The sequence below is a fragment of the Cylas formicarius genome, unplaced genomic scaffold (genome assembly GCF_029955315.1).
Source record: "Cylas formicarius isolate icCylForm1 unplaced genomic scaffold, icCylForm1.1 PGA_scaffold_8__14_contigs__length_24414737, whole genome shotgun sequence".
Classification (NCBI taxonomy): Eukaryota; Metazoa; Arthropoda; class Insecta; order Coleoptera; family Brentidae; genus Cylas; species Cylas formicarius.
This window is the reverse complement of record NW_026844361.1, coordinates 48014-66195: the sequence shown is the minus strand read 5'-3', so window position 1 is coordinate 66195 and position 18182 is coordinate 48014. Positions and strand designations below refer to the sequence as shown.

Here is an 18182-nt window from a genome sequence, read left to right as displayed (position 1 = left end):
TAGTTCTTATTTTAAAATAAAAAAGGAATTTCAAGCAATGCATTGCATCAAAAAATAGCAACCTTGTGATTCACCTAACTTCATAAGGAACACATGAGAATGAATGAACAAATCATCCGACGTCACTGACCAAGGATCGCTTTGCACCACTGGCTGAAAATTCAACATCTGCAAAGAATTGTCGAAGTTAGGCAGGCAATTTCCCTAGTGTCTCACTTGATCTGTCGATTAGGTTATTGGATTCTTGGTGGCTTAATAATGGCGTTTATGGTGAAGCCCACAGTACTTGCCATATAAAGTAAACAGAAATGAATGAATAAAAGTTGTAAGAATTTAATGAATCACTGAACATTAAATTTCACAAGTTTTGACAATAAAATATTTTTCTTACATTTCAGTTATATACCGGTTGATGCATTGCCGACCGGAAATAGCAAAGTTGTAATAATGGTGGTTATAATTTAGTTTCAGTTTCAGTCAAGCTGTGAAGAAGCTAACAGGATGATTGGCGAAACGTCAGCAAGTGCGACTTAGCAAAAACCGACGCAGGAGGAATCCAGAAGTTGCGTAAAAAGTAATACCGTAGCCTGTGGAAGTTTCTTTGAAAAACTCTCGATCTGACCGACATACTTGCGATTGATCGGATTCCACATGGTGGACGAGTATTCCAATATGGATTTGATGACGCCCTTATAACCTACATACTTCGTTCATTTTGAGTGTTTGAAACCAAATGCTTTATTGTAAACCAACCTTTAGTTGATTTTTCTGTTTGGACAAGTTTTTTTAAGTGAAAAAAAAATCTTCTAACAAATTGCCCAATTATAATAACCACTTACTTAAGTAATTTAACAACAGCACCGCGTCCAAATTAATTTATCATAAGGGAAACGTAAGAGTAAGAAGCTTTCATTATCTGAAATAGAAGGGGTCATACAGTGTTTTTGGTGCCGCACTTAAAAGCTCACCCTCAGTGCGGACGCTGTGGTCATCGTGTCAAATGGTCCTATGGTCAACGCCAGGGGTCGCTGCGATCGCATGATCATGCTCAGTATTAACCGCTTGGCTTGGTCATTTTGTTCGTGCCACGGCGAATCGTACAAGGCGTCCCCCAAGGCCAGACTCTGAAAGGAAATAGAAAAATTGCCTCTCTAGCATCAAAAACTGATAATACAATGTCAAACTGATAATACAATGTCAGACCACAGAGCAATTTCACGTTCAATAAGCTCTGTCAATAATATAAGTGCAATTCAGAATAACGTAGTTAGGTTCCGAAAATCTTTCTCGGAGGAGGCCACAAGGTCTTTTGAACAATCACTTTGAAAATACGTATAGTAGCTTTGATAATGTGTTTGACTATTTTGATTCAGTGTTTTTGTCAAATTTTAAAATGTGTTTTGCTAAATGTCCATCTTATCCATCTTATATGTGTAATAAAAAGCTTGAATGTGCTATGATGTAAAAAAAATCAAGTAGGGAACCAACCTTTATTTCAACAGAAAATCTATGAAAATTTAGGAGACAGGTATAGATTAGCTAAAATCAAGCATAACAGGCTAGTAAGAAATATAAACCAAAGCATTTACTAGAAAAAATTAAAAAATTTGCTAATTCTGAAAATATAACAAAATCCACTTGGAAGGTGTTAGCATAAGTATATAATATTCAACTTGAGCATAATAATTTATATTAACTTTTTAATGCCCTTCCTTGAAGAGCTATATTTAAATATATCAGCTTTTTGCCAGGCCATTTAGACTCAGAGCTGTGTAATTTTCCTCCATTCGTTTCTACCTCTTGATATATATTAATAATCCTCCTCTCTCTTAAATCTTCCTCCACGGCTTCTCTTCTTCTTCTGGGTCTACCGCGCTTCCTCCCTCCTCTGGTTTTTTCCATGGACCTTCCTTCTCTATTATTTTCCATCCTGGAGAGGCGCTCTATCTATTCTAGTCTCCTTGCTTGGAAACATTTTTCGATTTGCTTATCTCGAAGTAGTTCGTAGAGTTCACTATTTTTATTTTTTTCCTTTCTTATATCTATATATACGTATACCTAGTTTCGGTTGTTTTTTTTTATTGACGGCCCATGTTTTACAACAGTAAGTTAAAGTTAGTCGGACCACGGGTTTGTAGAGTCTGATTTTTGTTGCCCTCGAGACCTACTTTGACATTAGAATTTTGTGGAGCTCGCACATGTAATAGGGCTTCCTTGACCTCTTCACATTTGTTAGTTATTAGTACTCCCAAATACATATAGTTATCTACCTCTTCAAATTCATATATCTTGTTAGTCCCCACTTGTACCTGTAAGTTTCGTTTGCTTTTGTTCCCTGTACCATTTGATTTGATGCAGGTTAAATTGGAGCCCAAAAGTCTCCGCCGTTTTTGGTGGTATTTTCGAGTCCTGTTATATTTCTTAAAAAATTCTTTCCACCTTTCTTCGTCGCCGATTAAGGCACCATTCTTACTGCTTATGTGTGGTGGCAGGCTTTAGTTTTTTACATCTCTGCAAAAATTTCTAATTTCCTTGTTAATGTATTTTGTTTCCATATCTTTTATTTGGTTATTCTTGTGAGCTCCATTTTTTCCCTTAAAATTGTTTTAACTTTTATTCTTTGGTTGTTATACTCTATTTTGTTTTGCTCAGACGCATTGCGTAAAATTTTTTTCTGACCTTTTGCTTAAGATACATCCATTCATCGCAGTTTCCGTCTCACCACGACTTCTTCTGAGACATTTTTTTTTCGTATATATCTCTTTTCGTAGCTACTATTATATATTCTATTATATTATTCCATCTTTCTTCAATTGTACTGCCCTTTGTTTCGTGCTTGTTGTTCTACGTCGATCATATATTTTTTTGAAGTACTTGGATTTTGTGAGACGTCTAAATTATATTTTACGTTATACTTTTTACTCTGTGTTTTTGTTACCGTTGTTTTTGAATATATCATCCGTATTCCTAACAGAAAGTGGTCTGTTCCTCGGTATAGACTAACATTCTTTACAAGTTTTGCTTGTTCAGTTTTAATCAGCAAATGGTATACTTGGTTCGATCCCTTTGTACCCTTTATGTATTTATTTTCTAGGGAAGTACGTGCTCATTACCTTTAGGCCTTTTTGTATAGCTTGTGTGATGATTAGCCTTACCCTGTTGTTATTATTTTCTGGGGGTTTGCTAATTCCTCCCGTTATCCTTTGGTAGATGCCATCGTTTCCTACTTTCGCATTAGTGTCTCCGCGAATTATCAGTATGTTTTTGCGAGGGGTGCTATCAATTTTGTTCTCCAGTAATTCATAGAATATGTCTCCTCTTCTTTTTCGTCCGTGTGCGCATGTATATTTATTAAGGTCAAAATCTTGGATTTACTTTTTGGCTTCAGGATGCACATTCTGTGTGATGTTGCTTCAAAACTATTTATATCGTGTTTTCATTTTTTATTTATTAAGAATACCACTTTCAAATTTCCTTTATGACGACCACTCCTAAAGAATATCTAGTCCTCTGCGTCTAGTATTCCTGTTTCTTTAGTGTGTGTTTTTTGCACTCCCACTATATCCATGATATCCTTCATTCTTCAATTATTTTATTAGCTCCCTCTTCGTTAATGCCTCTGAGCCTAAATTTATTTTCCTAGTAGATCTTATGCTGACTTCTATATCTACTTTATTTCTTAAGAATGTTTGCAGTCCTTCCGAGATTTTTGTATCAATGTTAGTGGTTATTAGCAGTCCCTGCACTACTTTTCTGCTTTTCACTTCCTGTCGTCCCTCTTTAAGTTTTTTGTTTTCTCTCTTGAACTCTAAATATTCTTCTCTGTAATCGTTCTGTTTTACTTCTAGTAATTATTTTTTAAGATCAATATTCATGCGTTTATATCATATCCATAAAAAGTTGTAATTTGTCAACTTGTTGCTTATTACTTTTTTTCGGCGTTCTTGCGACTTTGGAGATTTTACCAAAAACACTTTCCAGTTTTCCAGTATTTTTCTTCCTCTTTCCTTCGTCGGTCCTACATTCATCTTCCAAACTCATCCTTGAAATGGTTATTTTCAATGCGGGCGCTACTTTTTTCTAGTTATAAAACAGGCTTCCCAGATGACTCTTTGCAAGTCACGGGTTTTTTCTTTTAAATCAATGTTTTTATTAAAACTATATGGACTCACGCGGATTATTCTATTTATAACCATTCACCAGGTGGTCACAACACAGGTGGGTAGTAGTGAGAGTATTTTCTCGAAAACTCCTGTTTTTTCGCAAATTTCTCGGACTCCCTTGAAGTTTACTTATTAAAAAGCTGAAAAATAAGCGTTCTGTTGAGTGTGATGATATCTCGAATTTTTTGATCAAGCGGATCTTAATATTCATTGCAAAGCCATTTACACATCTAGTAAATTTATCCTTTTGTGAAGGAAGATTTTCTTCAAGCCAAAAAATTGGAAAGATTTTGCAATTACATAAAAAGCTAGTAAAACGAACATTAATAATTAGAGACCAGTTACAGTCACTATGGTTTATGGACTTTTATTGTATCTTGAAAACAATAAAATATTATCCGATCACTAGTTTGGTTTTTGAAGTGCGAGATCCTCCATGCAAGCAGTTATTCTTGGAGCGTATTGTTAATTCTATAGAGTCCGGCGACTGTCCTGTTGGGGTCTTCTATGACCTCAGCAGGGCATTCGATTGTGTAAATCACGACATGTGATTGAATGTCTTGCAATGGTATAAGCGGTCTTCCATTAAAATTTGCGAAGTCTTTTTTATGTTATAGGAAACAATATGTTAAGCTAATGTATAAAATAGACAAAAACATGAATTAAAAAACTCTCTTCATTTGTATTGGGGTTGGGAGCCAACATCTATTTATTACATAACCTGAAGGATATTTTAACAGAATCACAAATATTAAGTGTTTATTACGCTCATGTTGAAAGTGGAATTAGGTATGATATAATTTTATGGGGATGGTCGACGGATTCGGCAAAATGGCTATACGGTCGTTATTTTGACATCTACTTCTTCTAAATCTTATTTTAGAAAATTTAATATTTTAACATTGTATAGTCTATATGTGGTTCAAACGTGTGTCTATGTGTTTCAAAATAAACCAGGTTTTTGAACAGTAATTTCCACTTAGTGGATACAAGATCTAAAGACGACTTTAGACTTCCTTATGGAAAATATAATAGTTATTATAGAATCCCAAGTGTAAGTGGTGTGTTATTTTTCAACCCCTTACCGAAAGAAATAAAAATGTGTAATAATTTAGGTGCATTTAAAATAATTTTGAAAGAATATCTTAAATGAATGTAATGAGTAGAAGAGTATTTTAGTTAGCCTTTTTCCTTCTTTGTTGAAATATTACTGTTTGTAGTCTTGGATTATGAGTAATTTTATTTTATATTTTTTTGATAATTTCCTTTACAAACTTTGTATTTGTCGATTTGGAAAATAAAGATAATTATTATTAACCTTTTAATTAATTTGAGCTTGCACTAATTATTAACAAGTTTTTTCAGTAGAATTTTAGCGCCTTAGCTCAAAACCATCTTTTAGTTTTTTTACAAAAACGCAACTACAACTTTCCGAAGCTTTATTTTCTATTCGCTGCCTTATTTTACATAATAGAAAATATTGGACACAAACAGTAGTTTCCAAACATCTTTTATTTCCTTATCGATATGATTTTGTTCATCTTCGCTTTTGCTTTCTCTTTATTTACATTATTAAAGTGCACTTCGTTCCGATTTTAGTACGTTCACTTTTATTGTTTCATTTTTGTACTAAACGGAACAACAAAAGGGATCGCTAGCTATTTCACCTGGACTTGGATTTCGTTGGCGCTCCAGCCCAGGACGAATGTCTGCACGAACAGATAGACGAGACACAAGAACGGCGAAATCGGAAATCCGCTTTCGAACTGAAACCATAAAAAAATGGTAGTTTGTATATATATAATTTCGTAAATATCTGAACTTTTAGTTTAGTTCTGATTTATTTTGAAAAAAATGGTCCTTAAAATGAGCAAACCTTTATAAAATAAATAATTAAATTCGTTTTGTACACTGTTTACTCAATTCTCTGTTGAAAAAAAGTTGTTAATTGAAAATATGACAATCATTTGAAAGGTGAACGATCTCGGGAGTATGACATTAGGCTAAAGCTTTCTTCCGATAATAAAACCAAAAGCATCTGGTCAATATACAATGAGATTTTATCTAGAAACAGTTGGAAAGGTTTTAAAATTTAAACGTTTTTCCATGAATAATTAAGTAAATAATTAAATAAAATATCAATCTATGTTAAGGTAAATAATTAAATAAAATATCAATCTATGTTTTTAAGACCAGTAACAACAGAAGAAATTTATAATTTCGCTGGATAAATTACAACAAACCAAGCAGTGGAATCGACGACATTTCAACCAGTATAATAAAAATTTCTGTTCCATATTTGAGTAAAGTGTCATGTCCTTTTATTAATGACTCCTCCGAAAATGGAATCCTCTCGAACTAATATGAAATAGCTTTAGCTCTAAACAAAATAATACGGTGTAAGAACAATACTCACGGCATAGCACAATATAATATTCTTATTCCAATTTAATTTACCATTTTTGTGGATGACTTGTATTTTGTAAGAAAGTCAGAAGAAGAAAACGTAATATGATATGCGGATGATACCAAGCAATAATAAACTAACTAACCAATAATAATAATAATTTTCAACTTATTATAGTCCACTATAACATTTTATTTAAAACTGTTGTTGCACACATTGAAGACCATTTTCTCGAATACAAAGCTCGCATATTTTTCTTATTTCTTTCAGTCCGAAAATTACGGTACGGAGGTACTTATTATGTCTTATTGTAGCGTGTTGCCGATGAATCGGATATTTCTCCAAGATCCGTGCATAAGGATATTCATGGAGGCATCAAAACCGATCTTGAACATTAAGTTAGAGTTTAGGTCAGTCATATCACAACACACTGAACATCCTTTTTTTAAGCACAGCAGCGTAGCATACGGACACGAATTCATGCCATGTATCAAGAAAATTGGAAAGTTTCCCTTTTTCCAAATGAATCATATAATAATATAATTTGTTTACACTGTTGTGCGTTGTTCACGCATTTTAATAGAATGAAAACTCCCTATAGCGAAACGTAAAACGCTGTATTACGAACAAAATATGTTGTACCGTTAGGTCTCCATACAAAGCTATGTATTAATACACTCTGCATAACGAATTTCTCACTCCCTATAACGAAAGACAAAAGGGCACATCAAGTAACAAAGTAATTAATATAATCCTACTTGTAATTAATAGAATATCTTACCGTCTTGGAATTCCTTACCCTAATAATCTAATTTCCGAGAACCTGTTGTGTATGTTGATCCCTTTCTCGGCACAATATTGTTACAATCAGTTATAATTTGGATTAGTGGTAATATGGTAAACATGGCCAGTCAGCGACAAATGTTATAATTAGATGATAAGGTTGCTTTAATAAAAGTGATGCGGGATGTCAATACGGATTTACACCGTCGACTGTATCCACGATTATATATAATGTATAACGTATATTATGTATACTATATTATGTATATATATTATGTGTACTAACGATTGGCTGGAGAAGACGTGGCCAAAACTAGCAGGAAAGTACTATGGTATTTTTTATAAAATGACGCCAGACAAAACGCATAAATTTCAAAGCGAAAAGTGTGTGGGGAGAAAACTTTCAGAAAGAAAGCAAAACAGTGTTAGTAGCTGCCAATAAGTGGGAGAGAAAAAAGAAAGCTGGTCGTAATTGGAAAATATAATTAACCCACGATGTTTTAAGAAGATTTGCCTGTCAGTTAAGCTGCAAGCCAAAGTGCAAAATGGGTATTGGCATACTGAAACAATTCAAAACAAAATGAAACCAAAACTAACCAAACATTAAATATAGTTGATGATGATGCTGATGTGAGGGGTATGCCGGATTCTTACCGACTGAAAACCCCTCCCCGTTTAATCAAAGAAACAACATGACGGAACCACCCTTAGGTGTTACTACTTCATCATGCTGCTTGGGCCAGTTCATTTTTTCCTTTGATGTTCCTCTATTTCCTTTTGTACGAGAATTCTTTTGGTCATTTCGGACACGTTATTCCAGACTTCCTCGCAATCTAGCATTCTGCCACTTTGTTTCTCAACTTTTCTCCGCTCTTCACACCACCTCGGACAAACGAAGAATGTGTGTTCAGCGCTGTCTTCTGTATCACCTCAGTACAGGCAGGTTGGTGCGTCCCTTATCTCAAAGCGATAGAAATAAGCCATGTAGCAACCATGTCCTGAGAGGAGCTGGGTGAGATAGTAGTTAAGAGTTCCATGTTTTCTGTTACACCAAGGTATTATATTAGGGATTAGACTTTGGGTCCATTGACCACTGCTGGTCGATTCCGACCACCGTCTTTGCCAATGTTCAAGAGATGTTGCTCTTGCGGTTCTCTTTAACCCCCTATCTTTCCCGGACGTTTTCTCCCTTTCTTTCACCTGCAAATCTTTTGGGATTATGTTTGCCAATAGTAGCACCGCACTAGCTGACACCGTTCTGAATGCACTACATATTCGAATAGCCATTTTCCTTTGAATCTTTAGCATCATATTTGTGCATTTCCTGTGTTTTAGAGCGATAGACCAAGAATAAAGTAGGATGGAATGAGCCACTGAACTCAATAATCTTCTCTTCGTAGATGTTGGTCCTTTTAGTCTTGGCATTAAGGCAGTAGCTGAGGTTTCTGCTTTTTAGCGTGCGTTGACGATGTGCCGTTTCATTGTAGTACCTTAATCAATATGCACGCCTAGGTATTTAGTATCGGATTTTGTGGCAATATTGGTATCCATGATTTCAATTGTGATTGTTTTCACAGTTTTGGAATCAATCATTAGCACTGCTTCTGTCTTGTCAGGCGCTAATTCTAAATTCATCTTCTTTAAACTACTATTTTCACGTGTTCCGGCATTTCGAGTCTGAGTTCCATAGAGTCGGCCCCAGTACAGATTCTTGTGGGACCCCACAGGTCACCTCCATGGTATGGCTATTGCCAACCATCAGCCCCCGATCCTTAAAGTAGCTTGTAATTATGCGTACCAGGTAAGGCGCTACATTTTGGTTTTTAAGAGTGTCCACAATTCCAGGCCACGGCGCAGAAATAAATGCGTTTCTTACATCCATCGTGACAAGGAGGCATAATTTTCTATTTTTCCAAGCGAATGTCTTTGCATTTTTTGCTTCCTGTAGCACGACGTTCACAGCGTCGACTGTTGAATTACCTTTGGTAAATCCGAACCGTAGCTTGGCCAGTCACCCTTTTCTCGTTATTTCTGTATTTAACCTTTCCTTTAGCAAGTGCTCCAGGACTTTCCCCATACCGTCCACCAAACAAATCGGACGATACGATTTAACTTCCATTTGTTTCTGAGACTTTTCTATAAGAACTAGGACTTTCCCCATACCGTCCATCAAACAAATCGGACGATACGATTTAACTTCCATTTGTTTCTGAGACTTTTCTATAAGAACTAACCTTGCCTTTTTCCAAATTTTTGGAGAGATGGTTTAAGCATAATGCTTTGGTAGCTATTTTATTAACCTATGTCCCAGATGTCATTTTCCACATCATCCACTACTCTCTTCCAGGCCTCTTTTTTGGCTTCCCGGATAGCTTTTTTCAGGCTTGCGCGGGTTTCTCGATACTCTACTATTGCCGATTTTTTTTCTTCGTCAGTAATATGTGACAATTTGTTTTTTAGAGTCATGGTACGCTTTTTAAGCAGACATTCCTTTCTAAGTTATCTGTGATGTCCACCAGTAGACAGGGTTCTTGTTAGCTCCCAGTCTTTTTTTTCTTAAAGATACTGTCCCTTGCGCCGGTGATAATTTCAATATATATATATATATATATATATATATATATATATATATATATATATATATATATATATATATATATATATATTCTCACGTATTGATTCACGGATGGAAAAATGTGATGACACTATATTCCGGGATATCATCCGTTCGCTCGTTGAACTCCGACTGGAATTCTGCATCCGACTGGAATCCTGCAAATCCTGCATCCGACTGGAATCCTGCAGACGTTTCGCCAAAATCTCACTTGGCATCTTCAATGCTCGCGCTCCGAAAACACTTCGAACACTTCGGAGCGCGATTCCAGTCGGATGCAGGATTCCAGTTCAACGAGCGAACGGATGATATCCCGGAATATAGTGTCATCATATATATATATATATATATATATATATATATATATATATATATATATATATATATATATATATATATATATATATATATATATATATATATATATATATATATATATATATATATATATATATTCATATGGTTTTTAAACTATGGTTTCTAAACCTCCTTGTGCTTCCATGTATCTTCTTAACAAGAAACATTTGTCGGGTTTTTAAACCCTTGCACTTTTACTAGGTCTTAACCCAATACTATAATATCAGCTTTTACGTATTTGCATATATACATATACATAGGTCTTAACCTCATGTAGTTTATATATGTTCATGCATATGGTTTTTTAATCCATGGTTTCTAAACCTTATTGTGATTCTATGAATCTAAACAAAATGCATATGTTGGCTTTTAAACCCTTAAACCTTTCACCAGGTCTTAACCCAGTATCCATACATCACTGGTTTCTAAACCTGTATGTAATTAAATGTCATCCATTGTCACTCTTGATATTATTATCTCTTAGAATTATAATATTTAGGTACTTACTTAATTTATTCCAATAAACTAACTTTTCCTCGTCGCCAAATGTTGTGTCTCACCTCGTGTTTGTGTTTTTCGTTCCCGAATAATGAAACACCATATTACTCTTATGCTCGTCTCTCTCGCCCACGACCGACTCCCCGCGTAATCGTCAACGTCGGTAGAGAACCTTCCGTATCGTCCATCCGTGAGTCAGCTGTTACGTTCGAGGCAAGATACCTTTATTTTATGTAATATAATTCGCATACACTACATCTCTCCTTTTTTTTGAAAATATTGTTCAACCCTCATACAGCTATTTGATAAACCCGTTAACACAAAGTACTAGAACTACGTTACGCATATTTCTAAGTAACAACTAAGCTGAACTAAGTGAAAGAACAATGAGAACATAAATATAAGTATAAATGTTAAATTTATTTAGCAGGCATTATTTGATGTACCACTTTTTTTTAAATACCCCAGTACGGAATTTCACATCTCTAGTTTGGCAGACATTGATGGTAGGCCACTAATTTCTCTTAAAATAAATGTGGCGCATATTTCGCTAACACTGATATCTAAGATTCAGTAGGGTATACATAATAACACTGCGATTACGAAACAAGGTGGCCCAACGTGATTTGTAGGGACCGGCTGCGAGGGACAGTACCGTCCGGCGATACGTAGCGATCGACACGTGAAACATAATACAGTGTGATCGATAAGTGAAAATAAATTTCGTTGGAGAAATAGCCAAATGTTTTCTTCAGTTTTCATAAAATCAGAAGTGGGATTATGGACCTGTAGTGCCTCGAAAGCCATCGGAACATTTTGTGACATTTTGTGATATAACAAAAAAATAATAAATCATTTAAAATGAGTGATAGTGATGATCCAGAAGAAAATGTATAAAAATCTGCTGGATAAGCACATATAGCAGAGAGTGAGCGCATATCTGAATAGGCAACATTTCGAAGGTCTTCCAAGTAGACGAATAGAAGAATGTAGAATTAAACCTAAAGCAGAAATTATTCCTCTTTTTGACCAGGACGATGACAAATTTACTCTTGGCTTCAAAAACCGACCAATTGGAACAAATTCATAATTGGTCGAATTACGAAAAAATCTGTTTCTTCCAAATAAGACTACATGACTTTGCGAGTCGATGAAACGATGACAGCTGTAGCCAAAACGCAAAGATGGATAACGTGGTCTGGATAGTGGGACAGCCCGTCATAAATCGTGACGATGCAACTTTTACTGTGACTGAACATAGGACAATTGACTCCTCAAACCAAAAATCCACTTAATGAGATCAATGTTGTCGAAGATACTGTGCCCCACCATGTTGTTGAAAACGCATATAAATCTGCTGTCAGACTTCCTATGTTATATATCGTGGGTCGCTTTGAGAAATGTGACGAGGTTGTGGAGGCATCAAGTAACAAAGTGAGCAAATGAAAACATTCAACTAAAAATCTTATCACAATGAGCGATATTTAAACGAATAATTCACTGGCACTGTAAGCAGGACGTGTTGCTTCAAATTTTGAATAGGTGGTCTGGTTATTTCGCTTGACTTAGGCACTGTTCGTTAGAGGAGATGAATATTTCTTTGCTTCAATATTGTCAGCCAGTGTGTTATAGGGTATGTAAATTGCCATTTAGGGAGATAGAGATTGTGAGAGAAAAAGTGGCTGGTCTGTTAGATGCAGGTGTGATAAGAGACTCTGAATCGAACTCTGTGAGTCCCGTGGTGTTAGTTTCAAAAGAGATAAAAGTTATTAGGTCGGGCACCATTGATGACAAAATTTCGGATCTCAAATTGATTTTTGCGGATTTCTTTGGATAATTCCCTAAAATCTATACTTTGGCGTAATATGTTTGACTTAAATTCTATTGATGAAAAAGCATATTTCTTTAATGAAAATATGATCATTCTACTGGATGCTTATGCTTTATTAAAAACAGTCACCTTCAAAAATAAACACTTACCTTGGATCGCAGAAAACACTAAGTTTATAATAAAATTAGGAAATAAAGCCAAATTTAAGTACAAAAATAAAAAACATCTGAAAATCAGGCCTGTTATAGAGCACTTAGAAACTTTACTAACAAAGTGATCCACTGCGAGAAAAAGGCATACATACATACATACATCTTTAAACAATAAAGACAAAAAAGTATTTTGGAAATCTATAAAAAATTTTAATGTGATAAAAAGTACAAAAAACACTGGAAAAAAGATTCCTGACCAACTATCAGATCCAGATTTAATAAACAAATCTTTCATTAACATCATTCCAATTTCAAATTCAACGTGGTCAATGATCTACTACTATGAGAACTCTCCTTATCCGCAAGATAAATTTCAGTTTTCTATAGCGGTTGGTCATGACTGAATCGATATCAACTTTATAATTTTTTGTTGCCCTTTCATATTAATGTACATATGTGATCTTGTTAATTTTTGCATCACCCATTCTGTTTTTCCCTCTCTTTGGAAAGTGGCTAATATTGTCGTCCCTCTTCCTAAGATTGACAACCCGCAGTAGTTTAGCGACTTAAGGCCCATTTCTATTCTGCCAATATTATCCAAGGTTATAGAACGTGTTCTGAAAAGCCTAATAATAAATTATGTTGAAAAGGAGAAACTAATTGACAAAACACAAGCCGGTTTTAGGAGGGAGCACAGCTGTGCTACATCGCTTCTTTATGTGACAGATGACATCATTAGAGGAATTGATGACGGTAAGTGCACTGTGTTGGTTGGACTCGATTATTCTAAGGCTTTTTATACTGTTAGTCACGATATTCTGCTCACTATTCTCAAATACTTAGGTTTTGGGGAGGCATCCGTAAATTTAATTGAAAACTACTTAACAGGGAGAAAGCAAAAGGTGGTCCTGAACGGGGTCGAGTCTGCTTGCCTAGGCATAAGAAGTGGAGTTCCTCAAGGCCCAATTTTAGCTCCTGTTCTGTTTATTACTTTCAGAACAAAATTCTTAGATTTTCTCAAACATTGCAAAGAACAATCATATGCTGATAACAAGCAGCTCTACCATGTTTTTGGCCCCTGTAGGTTGCAGCTTGAGTGCCAAAATATCAACAGTGCCTTTGAACGAATTGACAGAATTTCCAGAGATCACGGTTTGCTTTTAAACCCAAAAAAATCTTCTGTAATGTTTTTTGGTCGGCCGGTGGATGTTAAGCGTCTTGCTTCTGAAGTAATCATAAAAATAAACAATATTACTATTCCATTTCAAAACGAGGCAAAAAATTTGGGGTTACTTTTAGATACAAAACTTCGGTTTGAAAAGCATATCTCGATTTGTACGCAAGGGGCTATTGGCCGTTTAAAAGGATTGTATAGCTCAAGGCATATTCTAACTCGAAATCTTAAAAAAACTTTATGCGATGCTCTTGTTCTCTCCGTGTTTAATCACTGTGATGTCGTATATGGGCCTTGTTTGACAGCTAATTCGTCACAACGTATTGAAAAAATTCAAGAATGCTGCTTGAGGTTTATTTACGGCATCCGCAGCGGAAGACCTATCAGCTACAAGCTGAAGGAAGCCGGTTGGACGAACATGAAGACGCGGCGCTTGATCCATCGCTGTTGTCTTTATTTCAAAATAATTAAGATAAAATATCCCGAATACCTGTCCGAAAAAATAACTTTTAGAACAGACGTGGATAACTTAAATCTAAGATTTAAAGGGGTCATAGTTCCTCGTCCCCGATCTGGTATATTTGAAAGTTCTTTCAGTTACGACTTGGCTGAACTATATAATAACCTGCCCCATTCCGTTCAGAATGCGACAATAAATTCCTTTCCAAATAAACTAAAAACGTGGTGATGTTCTAGAATTTAAAGAGAAAAAAAAATGAAAAAAACATTGAGAAGTTAAAGAGCGCAGGAAGAATCTAACCAATCTAATCAATGTGTACTGCTAGAATTGTTTAATTGAGGCTAAGGTACTTACAGTACGTTACAGTAAGCTTAGGTTTTCTTTTTCTTATATAATTAACGCAATTGTAAAAATTTATTAAAACCATGGTGTGATATTATGTGTAAGGATAAGTGTAGAAATCAGCAAGCAGATACGTCTGGGCGCTGCACTCTGGCCTTTTCTTGTAATTTTCCTTGTCGAAATTACCTGAATAAAGTATATTATTATTATTATTATTATTATTATTATTATTATTATTATTATGAAAATCTATTTACCAGAGATTTATAAATAAGGTTATCGGAACTTTAAGTCGTGAGCAAGTCCTAGTGTACTTGGGCGATCTTTGCTGCCATCCGTCTCAGTCGAGCTAGTCTTGGAGCTTCTGGATACTATTTTTGCTTTTTTGGATGACGCTGGCCTAAGACCAAACCTCAAGAAGTGCTCCTTTCTAAAGACCGAGATTGAGTACCTTGGATATAGGTTGAGTGTTTTGGGTATTTCCCCTGGCCTTAGAAAGACAGATGCTGTTGAGTCGTTGAAGAAGAATGAAAAAATTCGGGAGGTCAGACAATTTTTGGGCTCTCTGTTGCTTTGATTCTGACCATGTTGACTCGGAAAAAATATACCTTTCATTTGGTCAGGTGGGAAATTGAAGGGAATTAAAGCGGTTGTTAGTTGCTACATCGATTTTGGTATCTTTTGACCAAAGAAAGTATTTTGATGAAATTGCAGCGGGACGGAATTTGAGACGGGTTCTATATTTTAGTATGGTGACATCACCAGCTGAGAAGGTCTATCACAACTATAAACTTGAAACTTTGGCGGTCAGCACTGGAACATTTCCGAATTTATCTCCTGGGTCTTAAATTTAAAATAGTTACTGATTGTTCTGATCTTAGGTATACTTTGCTAAGAAGGATAGAAATCCAAATTTGTGTTGTGACTATTACTTGAAAGATGATACACTCTTCTGAAAAACTTTAGACGGCGAAAGATTGGTAGTTCCTTGTTTGCACAAAATCAAAAGGGTTTATTATTTTGCTAAAATGACACGATTTATGAAAAAGATTTCTTGCATTGATTGGGTTTTTAACAAAGGTAATTACGGCAGAGACGAGGGAGAAAGCTAAACCTATTTCGCCAATGGACAGTGTCCATATCGACCACGTTGATGCTTTTCCGAATAGTAAGAGTGAACATAGTTATCTTTTGACTGCCATTGATTCGTTCTCTTGCGCTAGACCCTACAAAACAATAGATTTCAAGGAATGTGTGAGTATAATACGTGATATTTTTGGTTGTTTTAGGGTTATCCAAGCAGACTAACCTCAAAAAATGGGAAATCATTCAAAAGTAAACGATTTCCGGCTTTCGTTGTTGATAAGCAGATAAAACATGTTTTTACGGCGTTAAATATACGAAGGGAAAATGGGCTGTTGGAAAGGTACCCTCCTACTTTGTTAGATAGATTTCGTATGTCTATTGACAACAACTTTAACTGGGACACAAAATAACGTCATGTGCTGGTTGACATGCACAATACTGTTAATTCGAGTACCAAGAATACTCTTCCCAAGGTGGTCACCTCGTCGTGGTTGAGAAGCCCAGTAGCCGTTAACTGAGTACCTGTGAAGCTAAGCGAACACGGATATGGCATGGCATGACATGGACACCTGGGGGTATAGATGCCCTGACAAAATGAGAGGAGCTAGAGCGAGCCCGGCGGCTAACGGTACGCACCCTTGCAAAGGAGAACTCAATAACGCTAATTAACAAAGGGAGAATAGGTCTTACAAAATGCGATATCCAAAAGAGGATTAAGATAACCAAATGCCCAAGTTGCTGATCATTTTACCACTGCACATTTAAACAGAGGGGCATCAAGGAAACGCGTGCCCGCAGAAGGAAGAATCATGCTTTGCCTGCAAAACGATAGGTCCAAGAATCGATATTATACTAGCAAGCGAGTCAAATCAAGCATTGACAAGATAATCCAACGCCTGGCTGCTGGACAGCAGAGAAAACGCAGAAACGAAGAAACTAAGAGGTCTTAGAGAACACGGGGAAGGTGAAGGCTTTGTATGGACTAGAATTGAAGAAACCGTTTTTTATAGTTGCTACTTTTCTTTTATCGCCAAAATTGACGAGTTTCAGATCTTTATCGAACATCTAGAAAATGAAATCAAAACGAAAAAATCCAACATGGCAAAGATCAACACAAAAGTCTTATATCGAGATCACGGCCGCAGACAATACCACTGCGAAAACGGTGATATCATGGGAGGTTTCACAGGAGGAAACACTCAGCGACCATAACTATATATTTTTCAGCCTGAAACGAACCACAATAAACAAAATGAACAAACTAACGTGGACAAACGGACATGATCACCTCCAATCCACCTACCGGCTGAAGAAAGGGCATATATCTACGATTACAACGGAGACAAAAATGCCGCGAGAAATAACAAGGAAGAATGATCAACAAGTAAGTCCCAACGGAGCTTAGATTAGGACATTAATACTCGACGTCAAGGGATATATGCAGAAAATCTTAGAAGTCCCAGATTATTTCATGACCCAGTTCCTGTCGGGACATGAAAGCTTCGGTTAGTACACGAAACGCATTAAAAATACCCCGACCGCTGACTGTACTGTACTGTACTGTAAAAAGTTGGATACGCCGCAGTACGCTATGTTCGAATGCACGAAGTGTTGCCGGAAGAGGAGAAGTTCTCGAAAATCTATCTAGAAAGTAGATGGAAGAATGGTTCTTCTGGTTATGTTAACGGTGTGAGTACGAAAATTACGAAAAAATATACAAAGCATAAAAGGAATGAAAGGGTATAAAAATATCTTGTGGTTGCATCGGATGCATTGATTTTGATTGATATGTTGGTACAAGCGGTATTGGAGAGGAGTCCGATGAATCGGAAGGTTTTTTAATAATGACGACCTGATAGATTTACTGAAATGTTGAGATATGTATATGTGTGTATGTATTTATAAAATAGAAATAGAATTGGAAAGCATTAAAAATGGTGAATGAAAGGCTTGGCAACAACTTGTGAAGGGTTGGTCGGTACAGGATGACTGAAAATGACCTGCATTGAGGTGGTAATAAGATCGACAAAATTTGTTTTTTTTTGTATATATTGCAGGATAGTGTTCCACGAGGACGCGTGTTTTTTTTTAGGATGGCCGAACTGTGACGTATATTTCGCTAATAATTCCACGATTACGAAACAAAGCGGCCCAACATGATTTGTATCCGTTGTTTAACCAGGAAATACGATTTTTAGAAATGAAATCAGAAATTTTCACAATAACCATATTTTCGCCGATGAACATCAAGAACAGTTTTCGATAAATCTTTGGGCTGTAATTGTTTGGAAATCCATAATTGGGCTCTTTTTGTC

The 18182-nt window shown here is 35.9% G+C and overlaps 1 protein-coding gene across 1 annotated transcript in view; it reads right to left on the bottom strand.

The window, feature by feature from the left end:
* Positions 1 to 374: 374 nt before the first annotated feature.
* LOC132706404 (uncharacterized) overlaps positions 375 to 18182 on the bottom strand; it is a 54783-nt gene continuing 36975 nt past the window's right edge. Inside the window, exons 6-8 of the mRNA XM_060677734.1 lie at positions 5831 to 5929; positions 969 to 1124; positions 375 to 916 (exon numbers count right to left, since the gene is read on the bottom strand). Coding sequence (XP_060533717.1) covers positions 872 to 916; positions 969 to 1124; positions 5831 to 5929 — 300 coding nt within the window. The 3' untranslated portion in view covers positions 375 to 871. The remainder of the gene's footprint in view (positions 917 to 968; positions 1125 to 5830; positions 5930 to 18182) is intronic.